We start from the raw sequence: 12,449 nt of genomic DNA, 5'->3' as shown, positions 1-12,449 counted from the left end.
GCCACGCCCCCGGCGCGTGCGCGGGTCACGTGGGGGCGCGGCCCGGGGAGCTGCTGCGGCGGCGGTGACGGGGGCGGCGGCCGCGCGTCTTTGGCGGGACCAGCTTCGAGGCCGCGCCGTCTCTGCAGGTACCGCGCCTTCCGCGCGTATCCCCGGGTCCCAGACCCTCCTAGGCTCTCTCGGCGCCCGGCGGAGCTTCGGCCCGTCTGCTCGCTCTGCGCCCCACCACGCCCCCCGGGACCAGTGCCCTCTTTGCCGAGACCCCCGGGACCCTCGGGCCCTGTCGTCCCTCCCTTCCCTGGGACCCCCGCCCCTAGCACCCCTCCTTCCTGGCCTGTCCACCCGGAGCGCCTCTTCCCCAACTCCATCCGGGCGTTGCACCCATGAGGAGCCCGTCTTCTGGGCCCGCCCCTCCCCCGGGACCCGGCCGACCTGGGGCCCCACCCACCCCGAACGCGGGCCCATGTCTTTCCCGGACCTGACCCAGGTGCTCCCCACGAGGCTCCGAAAGGCACGCATTTGTGCTTCTTTATTCTCGTTTCCAAAGGCACTCGGTCTGAGTAGGGTTTGTTGCCTTCGTCTTTGTTCTGAATGAGAAGTAATTCAGAATAAGGGCGCTCTTGGAGAAAGGGCCCCACCAGCTCTCCAGCGGCCATAGTTTGTTGCGCCCTGCCGGGTGCTGGAGGGGAAGGGTTATGGGGACCAGAGAGGCTGTCGCTGTTCCAAAGGAACGTGCAGCCCGGCGAAGCCCAACCCAGCGGCCCGCTTGGTAATGTCAGCAGGATGCCCGCCTGGGGGTCTCAGAGTGGGGTTCGCAAGGCAGGCCTCTGGACTATAACAGACCTTGATCTGAATTCCCACCGCCCACTTCTTAGCTGCAGAGTCCTGGCCGTGCCACTTCACCTCGGTAAGCCTCAGTTTCCTTGTCTGTAAACTGGGCATGATTACAACTCTGCCTGGAAGGGTTGATGAGAGAAGTGCCATGATAGGAAGAAAGCACTTAGTGGATGGAGTCTTTTGCAGAAAGCCAGATTTTAACCCTGAGCGCTGCAAATAGACAATAACTAACATTATTGAACATTAAATTACAGTGGCTGATAGCCAAGGTTTATTGAGCGCTGATGTTCCCAGGCTCTGAGTGCTTCATATGTATGATCTGATTTAATTTTCATTATAATCTTAGGCAGGAAATATTAGCCCCATATTTGCAGGTGATATAAGGAAAGCTCCGTGAGGTAATGAAGTAACTTCACCCAAAAAGTTACAAGTAATGAAGTAACTTCACACACAGCTCTTACATGGGGAGCCTGGGTTCAAATCCAGGATGTCTGTTTTCGGAGTCTGTGGTTGAGATCACTACAGTAATATTCCACAGACATAGAGCTCAACAAATTGTTTTTTTAAAGCAGATTTTTTTTGGAAATAAAAGTCACATAACAGAATTCACCATTTTAGCCATTTAAACGTGTGCTGTTCACAGTAGCATGTTCACTGTCCACAACCATCACCACTGTTTAATTCTAGAACATTCCCAAGAAATCCCACCGAATTGGCAGTCAGTCCCTATTTCCCACTCCTCCCGCCTTGTGGCAGCCCTCCTCTCCTTCTGTCTCTGGATTTGCGTTTTCTGGACATTTCCCGTACATGGAGTCATATAACGAGTGGCCTTTTGTGTCTGGCTTCTTTGGCTCAGCATACTCTTCTCGAAATTTGTCCGTATCGTAACATATATCCATACTTTGTTCTTTTCATTGCTGAATAATATTCATCATGTGGAGAGACCACATGTGTTTGTCCGCTCATCTGTTGTTGGATGTTTGGGTTGTTTCCACTTTTTATCCATGCCGGTTTTTGTGTGAGCCTAAGGCTTCAGTTATCTTGCGTCTGTACCCAGGAGTGGATGCTGTTATGGTTCTAATTCTCAGACCTGAAACTGAGGGGTATTGGATCTTGGACAAGAAGGCCCATGTTTTTACTCTCTGCATGTAGTTTACGTTAGCGGCATACTGAAACTTGGCACAGGGAGGTAAGGAAACTCCAAAAAGTCAGGATGCACCAATAACAGCTTCATCAAAGTGCTGATGCAAAGTTGGAGCAGCTTCTCAAGTTATTTCTGAGTGAAATTTGAGCTTTGAACACAAGGCATTCTTTGCTTCTATTTGTTAAATAAATACTGTATACCTAGCACCATGCTAGGGCCTGGGGAGGAACAGTAGAGATGGATGTGACCCCAGCCTCACACCATCACAAGGCCACAGGTGGATTGAAGACTTGAATCTGAAAAGCAGAATTGTAAAAAAAAAAAAAAAATTTGGAAAATAATACGGAAAAATATCTTTCTGACCTGAGGCTAAGATGGGATTTCTGAAATGAGACGTAACAAGCATAACCCATGCAGGAAAAAGATTGATAAATTGGACTATGTTGATGTTGATACTAAGACATTCATTTCATCAAAAGCACTTATATAAAGAGACAAAGCATACAGAGGGCTAGTATCTAGAATGTAGAAAGAATACTTAGAACTCTGAAAGAAAAAAAAGACAACACAATAGAAGGTCACAAGGGGACTTCCCTGGAGGTACAGTGGTTAAGACTCTGCGTGCCAGTGCAGGGGGCTTGGGTTTGATCCAGCATGCTGTGTGGCTCAGCCAAAATAAATAAATACAATTTTTAAAAATTAAATTTTTTAAAAAGTTGATTTGAAAAAAAATAAGATCGAAAGCTAGAAATAGGCATTTCATAGATGAGAAAACACAAACAGCACATAAACGTCAGGAGTGCCAGCCTTATTAACAGTCAGGAAATGCCAGTGCAGATGATGGTGAGGCCCCATTTCACAGCCAGCCTTTGGCAGGAGGTGAACTGTTGGATGTTGCTAGCCATTGAGAGGAGGCAGCATGAGCTCACACTCGCTGCTGGTGGGCGTGTAAAGTGGCTCAGCTGCTTTGGCAGCATCTGGTTGAACACATGGATGTCCGGTGGCCCAGCAGTTCGACTCTTAGGCCTGTCCCTTTGAAAACTCTTGTGCATGCACGAGAATGTTGATAGCAGCGCTGTTCGTAGTTGTAAAGTCAAAACCAACAAGAACAACCCATCAGCAGTAGACTGGACATGCGAGTTGTGTCTGTGCCATGAGATGGTGCAGCAGTGAGAGTTTATGGCCTGCAGCTTCGGAGGTGTGCCTGGGTCTGGAAAACAGCCCCAAGTGAGAGGAACGAGTCACCAAAGGATACGTGGGCTTGATTCCTTATGTAACGGGCAAAACCAGGCAAAACGGAGTACTGTTATTTCAGAATCTGTGGTAGGGTGGTATACAACTATTTCCAAAGAAAGAAGAGAGCAAGGGAATGATTACATCAGAACTTATGCTATGCTAAGTCACTTCAGTCATGTCCGACTCTGTGTGACCCCATAGACGGCAGCCCACCAGGCTTCCCCCTCCCTGGAATTCTCCCTGGATTCTCCAGGCAAGAACACTGGAGTGGGTTGCCATTTCCTTCTCTAATGCATGAAAGTGGAAAGAGAAAGTGAAGTCGCTCAGTCACGTCTGACTCTTAGCGACCCCATGGACTGCAGCCTACCAGGCTCCTCCGTCCGTGGGATTTTCCAGGCAAGAGTACTGGAGTGGGGTGCCATTGCCTTCTCCAACATCAGAACTTAGGAGAGTGATTACCCTAAGGGTGGCGGAAGGGGTTGTGACCAGGGAGGAGGCATTGGGCCTTCTGAGACTCTGATTTGATTGGTGGAGTTCTGTAGCCCTGTGAGTGTTTTTTTATTCTTTGAGCTGTGCATAATAGACAACTTCAGTGTACATTTTTCCAATTTTCTTAAATTGTTGTTTAGTTGCTCAGTCGTGTCCGACTCTGCAACCCCATGGACTGCAGCACGCCAGGCTTCCCTGTCCCTCACCATCTCCTGGAGTTTGTTCAGTCTTAGGCCCATTGAGTCGGTGAAGCCATCCAACCATCTCAACCTCTGTCGTCCCCTTCTCCTCCTGCCCTCACTCTTTCCCCGCGTCAGGGTCTTTGCCAATGAGTTGGCTCTTTGCCTCAGGTGGCCAAAGTATTGGAGCTTCAGCATCAATGCCGGTTTGGAATTCATGGCACATGAATTTTTACTTTTAACTTTTAAAACCTTTGGTCTAATTTTTTTGTTAAGTTTTCCCCAGCTGAGTGGTGAAGGAAGGGCATTTGCTGTTTGTTTTTGCTTGCAGCTTGTCTGAAGAGAAGGCAGAGCAGCTCCTGGAGGCCCAGAGCTGGCAGAGGAGGTAAGAGCAGACTGCAGGTGGAGAATGACTGGGGAGAATGACTTGGGCAGGAAGACTGAGGACTCTGTCATAGTCAGGCATCTTTTCTGGAGTTTTTCCGTCTCACATTCTTGAGAAAAATGGTGTTCAAGGAGGGGTCGAAGTTCCCTTAACACAGCTTCCCCTTGGGGTGAGGTCATTCCCCAAGGCACATGTGACCTCCTTTTAGCTGGAACCTTATTACAGACACGCCTGCCATGCATTTTTCCCCACAAGTATTTCTTTGGCTTCAATCTATTAGACCTTGATATGTGGCGTCCAGTGTTTTACTGAAAACATTGTAGCATCTTAGACATATACCCACCTGTCATTTTGAAAAATAGATTTAATGTTCCAAGTATCTAGTTGTTTGTTGTTTTTTTTTGCTTATGGTTGTGTTATTTCTAACTTTATTACATTTTCTGTGCATACAAGTATCATGTTTTTCATTTACTTTCCTCATGGCCTACTCTTTGAGTAAGTGTGACAGATGGCATGTGTCCACTATAAAAGCGTTATTTTAGGAACTCCCACCTTAGGATGGTTGGACTCGGAGTCTCAGTTTTTATGTTCTTCTTTGTAAGGAGCTAGTGTTTTTGGTCACTTCTCTGGGAATCTTGAATCAGCTGTGTCCCGGGAAGCAGCCATTGTGACTGGGAGGGGCCTTTCCAGCCAGCACCTGCCCCCCAGGATGTGGCTCTGGACTGCCACGGTGTGGCAGGGGACCGTTGGGGAGGTGACCCGTGCCTGCCTTGTCCCTAGCATCTGGAAGCTTTGAGAGGCGCTCGTGCATAGCGTACAAAGAGGGGATGCCTTTGAGGTGGAGCACTGTGACCCTGAGGGCTTCCCTGGTGGCTCAGTGGTAAAGAATCTGCCTGCCAGTGTGGTAGCAGTGGGTTTGATCCCTCGGTCGGGAATATTCCCTAGAAGAGGGAATGACAACCCACTCCAGCATTCTTGCCTGGGAAATCCCTGGACAGAGGAGCCTGGTGGGCTGCAGTCCACAGGGTCACAAAGTGTTGGACACAACTGAGCGACTAAGCACAGCACAGGACAGGCTTGTAAAGTTTAATGTTTGAGGGGTTATATGCTCATTGTGGGGCATTTAAGAATCCTACTGCCTGTTTCTTGAGTTTTTTATCATATTTCTTTCGTATGTTTTGTTGGTTTGTAACTTGGCCTACACATTCATATGCATACTCAACACACACACACACACACACACACGTATTTACATTCAGCAGTCCTTTGTTATTTCGTGTGCCTATTAACCAGTGTGGTGTCATTCTTACAGCATGTTCCATTCCAGAGGTGAATTTGTTTTCTTCACTCTGCAGACCTTGGTTGAGCTCAAATTGCATTGCGGTGGAGTGGGAGGGAATTCACTTATTCTTCCTTAAGCTTATGCCAATTTTTGCTGCTACTGTCAGGGATTTTTTTCTTAGTTTCAGAAAAAAGCTTAAGTTTTTTTCGATACAGATTTCTAGGAGAGGGGCCACTTCCAGAAATTTTATATAAATTTTGTTTTTGGCTTAAATCTATTTTCTCTTACGTACTATTAATAAATGCTATATACCCTTGTGCTTGTGCATATCTGAGCTCCCTGTAGTTTAACTGTGGTTGTTCTGATCTTTTTGATACCTGACCCTCACTGAGAGCTCGTGGTTGGCTCAGGCCCTGGTGACTCCCCTGGTCTGGTCTAGAAGGAAATTTATCAGCCTTGGTCATGCCCAGCCCTTCTCTGCCTCTCTGACTGCAGGTGCACACACGTACACACCAGTTCATATGGCATTTAAGTTGTTTTGTTAGATGTCAGTCTCTCCTCCTAGGCAGTCCTTTGCTTCATCTTTGAAACCTTAGCGTCCATCCCAGTACATGGCACATAAAGATGCTTGCTGTGTGGGTACTACAAGAGTCATATTGGGCTTTTCTCTCCCCAAACACAAGGGGCCAGGCAAGGATGATGGTGTGCCAGTGATGCCAGCTAGATGAAGCATGCTTAGCCACTGTCATTTCAGAAAACAATGTCTTCAGGTTCGGGGAGTATCTCTTTTTAAAATGTACATTTATGAACATTACTTATACATGATGCAATTTACATTAAAGAGTATTAGAGCATAGTTTTGTCTCAAAGTGAGTTGTAAGGTCTTTGAGGCTGAAGTGTTAGTCGCTCAGTCCTGTCTGACTCTTTGAGACCCTGTGGACTGTAGCCCACCAGGCTCCTCTATCCATGGGATTTTCCAGGCAAGCACACTGGAGTGGGTAGCCATTCTCTTGTCCAGGGGATCTTTCTGACCCAAGGATTGAACCCTGGTCTCCTGCATTGCAGGCAGTTTCAGTATTGTCTGCATGACCAGGAAGCCCCCTTTGAGGCCAAGGCTATGTCTTAATAGTGCTTCTATTTTTCATACTTTGTCTTTACAGGAATAGTAGGTCCTCTGTGCTTGCCGGTTTTGCATGAATAAATTCAATAAAAGAAATAAACATTACTCTCAGCTGTTACGTGGATTAAAAAGTCTGCCTGTCACTAAGCTGGGCCGGGAACTCCTTAGGGCGCAGAGCATATTGTGTTTATTGTCGTATCCATAACATTTAGCTCAGTGCCTGGATTTTAGTAGGAATTTGGTAACTCTTGATAATCATGTTGACTAATCTTCTTGGATGGAAAGAACTTTGTAAGCTGCAGATGTTAAGTAATGATATCATAAATTGACTGGATCCACGGGCTACGTGCATTTGAACAGTTACTGTTATTTAAATGCAAAATTATTAAGCCCTGATGTCTCAAATGTCCTTCTTCAACCAAACTGTGTGTGTCCCTTTCAGTTACTAAGCAAAGACCACCTCTCTCGCTCCCCGCCCCTGCAGGCTGCCATGGCTGCCGTCGACAGCTTCTACCTCTTGTACAGGGAAATCGCCAGGTCCTGCAACTGCTACATTGAAGCCCTCGCCTTGGTTGGAGCCTGGTACACGGCCAGAAAAAGCATCACCGTCGTCTGTGACTTCTACAGCCTCATCAGGCTGCATTTCATCCCGCGCCTGGTGAGCAGAGCGGACCTGATCAAGCAGTATGGAAGATGGGCGGTCGTGAGTGGTAAGAGATGAGATTTCAGTTCATGCCTGATTTAAAAATGAAGTCATCTTTCCCATTTGATCTGTGTTTTAAGTTGGATGCTTCATTCAGGGACTTAACTGAATTTAATCATGTTTTCATGGGATAAAGAAATAAAACTTCCTCTGTTATGATTATGTGCACCTTTCTCACTGCTCATCTTGGAAGGTGTTTCCTTGTGATTTTTGTCCTTCTATTGCCTCCTGTTCCCCATCCAGCCCTGCCTCCCTGCTGCTTGCTTTTCCTTCTTGCTCTTGGTTTTGAAACTGTCCTTACAAACAGGTACCACTTTCAGAAATGCTTCCCTTCTTTTAAATTTCATTTTCATTTACCATTGTTTCCTAGGAAAGTACCTCCTGACACTCACAGAGACCAGGTGAGGCTTTGAGAACAGTCTCCCACTGTGTCTCGCAGTCACCTTGGCAAACGTAAAGCGGCGCTTCCTCTACCTGTCAGAGTGTCTGGGCGAGCATTTGATTAGCTCATGTCATTTGTATTGCAGATTCCACCTTGTGCTTGACTGATTACTCACAGAACCGAGCTTATGTCTAGTGTGACTCCTTCTCTGATTAAACCCAGACCCAGGGTATTTAAAGTCCATTTTAAGGATCACACCGTGAAATGAGTTTGCTCCCTTTGCCGGCTTGTCCTGTAGGTGCCACGGACGGGATTGGAAGGGCCTATGCAGAGGAGCTGGCCAGCCGTGGGCTCAACATTGTCCTGATCAGCCGGAGCCAAGAGAAGCTGCAGATGGTCGCTAAAGACATAGCTGACACCTACAAAGTGGAGACTGACATCATAGTCGCGGACTTCAGCAGCGGCCGCGAGATTTATGACATGATCCGGGAAGCCTTGCAGGACAGAGACATTGGCATCCTGGTGAATAACGTGGGTGTGTTCTACCCCTATCCGCAGTACTTCACGCAGGTCTCTGAGGACACGCTCTGGGACATTGTCAACGTGAACATCGCGGCGGCCAGCCTCATGGTCCACATCGTGTTACCAGGGATGGTGGAGAGGAAGAAGGGCGCCATCGTCACCATCTCCTCTGGCTCCTGCTGCAAACCCACCCCCCAGCTGGCAGCGTTCTCAGCATCTAAGGTAACCCGTTCCCAGGTGGAAAGTGAAGTCATCATGTAGGAAAACATTTGTCACAGTGGTTTGGTCTAGTTTGTTGAGTTCTGTGTCAGCAGCTGATGTTTGCTTATGCTGTATTTTTTTCCCAAAATGACCATTAGTCTTTTTTTTCCCTCTTGATTCTTTCGAGTTCCCAACGAAATTAGTCTTTTCTTCTGTTTTATTTAACAGGCTTATTTAGACCACTTCAGCAGAGCATTGCAGTATGAATATGCTTCCAAAGGAATCTTTGTACAGAGTTTAATCCCATTCTACGTGGCTACCAACGTGGCCACCCCTGGCAGCTTTCTGCACAAGTGCCCATGGTTGGTGCCTTCCCCAAAAGTGTACGCACATCATGCTGTTTCTACCCTCGGCATTTCAAAAAGGACCACAGGATACTGGTCCCATTCCATCCAGGTAACCAGCCGTGTGCGCTCAGCTCTCGTAATTAAGGTTAAGGCATCCTAAACCTTTCCAAACGATAGATACATGGGAATCTGATGGAAACCTGATGCTGGAAGATGAGGATCATAACTTCTGATTCTCAGATCTTAGTGGTTCCAGTTCAGTCACTGAATTCTCTTCTGTGGATTTATATGTTAAGAACATTTGAAAGTTCCAGCTGCATGACGTCTAGAAGAGGAAATTCACTGTTTTAATGTCAGTACAGTAAGCTCCACCCTGCCCCTCAAACCCCAGTTCTCTCTCACAGTACTGACCATGGATGCATTTTGCTCTTTGACCTGCCTTTCATTCCTGGGATATTTGGAATTCTTACCTACATGACCTGCTATTCATATCACACTGAGTAAAGATGGAATCGTATCACTGCATGTAGGTGTGTCCTGCCTACTTAGAGGAAGGGGGGTGAGTGGGTGGGGATCCCATTTCTGTTCCCCAGAGAGTCTAGCATAGGGTCTTATGCAAAAGCGGGTACTCAGTGCAGCATCACCTAAGGTTTTTTTCCTCTTTTGTATTTAAGGTGATTGGTGATGTTTGTTGGCTTAAATCATTGCTGATCTGTGCAGTTTGTTGTCAATGGCTTTGGATTCTAACCTTGTAATCCTTTTCTCTTTCATCTTCAGTTTCTTTTCGCACAGTATATGCCTGAATGGCTCTGGGTGTGGGGAGCAAATATTCTCAACCGTTCTTTGCGTAAGGAGGCCTTATCCTGCAAAGCTTGAAGCCAGATGATGGTTGGGAAGTTTGACCAATTCGTGGGAACCTGCAGTATTCTACATTTGGAGGAACACATGGAATTTATCTTCTGCATTTTTTTTTCACGACTGATTATTTAGCATACTCTTGACTCATCCTTTGCAAAACAAACATAAGCCTTTTAAGAGTGCTGTGGGAAAGCCTTCAGGGCCGCACGGAGGGCACAGGGTGAATACCGACTGTGGCGCGAGAACCGATGGAGGACACCTAGAATGTGATGTGTGCTTTTGTTTTTTAAACTTTTCAGAAGTTGTGTGATATATGTTGTTCTAGGAGCTCCAGTAATATGATACTGAAATATGATATAACTTGGTAGCTCTTACAGTCTCACATGTTTCTTAAGGGAAATTATCTATGTCAGTAGATGAATTACAGCATTGGTTTTCAAATGTCCATCAGGAAAGACTATTGAAATGCGTTATTTTCTAGGTAAGGTTGCTGGTGTGATTAGTGGAAACCTGTATTGCATTGTGTAGCTTTAGTCGTTTGGCTCTCTGTGTATGAAATGCTTCTCCTCAACTGATACTTAGAGACCCACGTGTGTACACATGTTGTGTACATCCGGGCAACTGTATTTATTGGTAGTTTACTTTAAAAAGTATTTCTTGTCAAGATGTCTTAATGTGGCACCCAAAGGGGTATTAAAATTCTGCATTATTATTTTTCACCCTAAATGAGGCCACCTAATTTTGTGCTATAGGTTTGCCATATATAATATCACCTAACAGTGTTCTGGTTTTTTTTTTAATCTACTAAGGAATTAATTCATTCATAGATTTGGACATGTGATGACTGACCGTCAGTCATCTCTTGATTTATAGTTACTGTGGATAAGTAGTGACTTCTCAGCCTATGACCCATTTTATAACTGAAGTTTAGCCCTCTAGAACTTCTCATACCTGGTTGTGAAACACTTTTCTGTGTAATATTATTCCATCCCAGTAGCATTAATGATATAAATATCAAGTATTTATAGAATAATAGTTAAAATATGGACAAATTACGTGTATGAAAAGACATACTGTATCTGTTGAAATCAGTCAGAAGCTCGTTCTTGATTCATGTAACAAATTTGTATGTTATAGTGAACACTTCCATTGATGTGAAGATAATTAATGCCCGATAACCACCACTCTGTGGGTTTGCACTGAAACCTGCTGTGTAGTCTTTTTGGTTCAGGTCTCCTGAAGCCAAACATTTTTGAGAACCACATACCTAGTGCTTTGACAGTTGTAAATCACGAGACGAATATGACAGTATGTGCACATTTGAGATCCAGAGTTTAATGTTGCAGCGCTGATGCAGAAACCAGTTAATTGAAATCAGGACTTTTATGGAATTGCTGACTCCTGAGCTGATACCCATTACGAGGGGGCCTGAGCATGCTTTTATTTTATGCCCACGGTTTTGCCAGTGACATTGCCTTAGTATTTCCAGACCTGACTTGGACTCAGGATCAGAGGTTAAATTCAGAAGCTCTTCCATTGACAGATCAGGCCTTCATCACACAAGAGGAAGAAGTGCAGTGTGGAAAGTCACATTCCAGTGATTCGACACAGAAGTGCCGACTTTGATGGCGTTAGCTGGAAGCCTTTGTCATATTTGGCGTTTCCCCACCTGACAGTTAATTGATGGTCATTAAGACTAGAGAAAACTTGACTTCATGCCATATTGACTTGAACTTTGACATATAATAAGCAGCGATGTGATGTAAAAATACCATATTTATATTTAAGGTGATGTGTGGTACAGCAGTGTCTTATAGATTAGATGTTGGATCATTGTTACATGATGAGACTAAGTAAACCATGTCAGTGATGTTTTAAAATTCTCTTCTTGGCAGGATGTATGTAAATATACTGATTGGTGCAAAGTTCACGAAAGATGAAAACCAAGAATCTTCCTTAGGTTTCATCTTTCCCAGCGCTCATTTGAGAGTTATAATTGGACCACTGTAGCTGGGGTTTCTTATTAAGGATGTGGGAAATAAACCTTTGAAACAACTTGTGACCTGAAAATTTAACAATAAAAGCAGTTGCTTCTGCTTCCTTTAGAAGAGGTATTGGTCCGTATGTTTGGAAAGAGAGAAACGTTTCCCCCCCCCATAGAAACAAATATTTAAAAATTATAAAAAATTAATCTCTGAACACCTGTGACAGTAAGTTATTAAAAGCTGGTAATTCAGTCAGAAAATCATGCATAGCCATATGTCTTACGGGTCTTGAAACTACAGAGTTGATTTTTTGCTCTCATTCTCCTGATTGGTTGAATAAGATAAAGGCCGATTTTTATTCCTTGGCGTGGGTGATATGGAGATCACTGGTGGTTTTGCCATGATCCATTTTTCGTCTGGTAGCGATGAAAAGTAGCAAGTTCAAGGGGTGGGAAGAAAAAGGGAGACAGTGAGTAGAGACAGCTCTTCTGAGGAATCTTTTTTTTTTTTTGCTTTGTTTTGCTTTCACCTCAGTTACTTAAAATCTTGGCACATTTGGGTTAAATGGCATCTCGAGTCTTGACACTGTGTGCATTCCGAAATCAGTCTTTCTTTCTGTGTCTCTGTCTCTGGACTGTTAACTCTTTAAAATAGCATTCAGGTTTAATAAAGATTAACCTTCCCATGGGATTACAAATGCTTTATTATACACATGAAGTGTTAGTTTAGGGAGTTACCAGAACCTGGAGTGGTGGAAAACCGGTAGACCAGGATTCTGG

General features: G+C 45.2%; 1 protein-coding gene across 2 annotated transcripts; it reads left to right on the top strand.

Annotated features, from left to right (window-relative positions):
- The first annotated feature begins 24 nt into the window (after nt 1-24).
- HSDL1 (hydroxysteroid dehydrogenase like 1) lies at nt 25-11,793 on the top strand. Of its 2 annotated transcripts, XM_019979989.2 has the most exons (6): nt 26-128; nt 4,217-4,270; nt 7,157-7,382; nt 8,056-8,501; nt 8,709-8,936; nt 9,605-11,793. In XM_019979989.2, exons 3-6 carry the CDS (start codon nt 7,163-7,165, stop codon nt 9,701-9,703), a joined length of 993 nt encoding a protein of 330 aa, XP_019835548.1. In that variant the 5' UTR covers nt 26-128; nt 4,217-4,270; nt 7,157-7,162; the 3' UTR covers nt 9,704-11,793. The 2 variants fall into 2 exon arrangements, with proteins under 2 accessions (XP_019835546.1, XP_019835548.1); XM_019979987.2 differs by lacking the exon at nt 4,217-4,270 and having other exon boundaries at nt 25-128.
- The last annotated feature ends 656 nt before the right edge of the window (nt 11,794-12,449 follow it).

This window comes from Bos indicus, chromosome 18 (genome assembly GCF_029378745.1).
Source record: "Bos indicus isolate NIAB-ARS_2022 breed Sahiwal x Tharparkar chromosome 18, NIAB-ARS_B.indTharparkar_mat_pri_1.0, whole genome shotgun sequence".
In the NCBI taxonomy this organism is placed as follows: Eukaryota; Metazoa; Chordata; class Mammalia; order Artiodactyla; family Bovidae; genus Bos; species Bos indicus.
The sequence above is the reverse complement of the archived record's forward strand: the minus strand, read 5'-3'. Positions and strand labels throughout refer to the sequence as shown.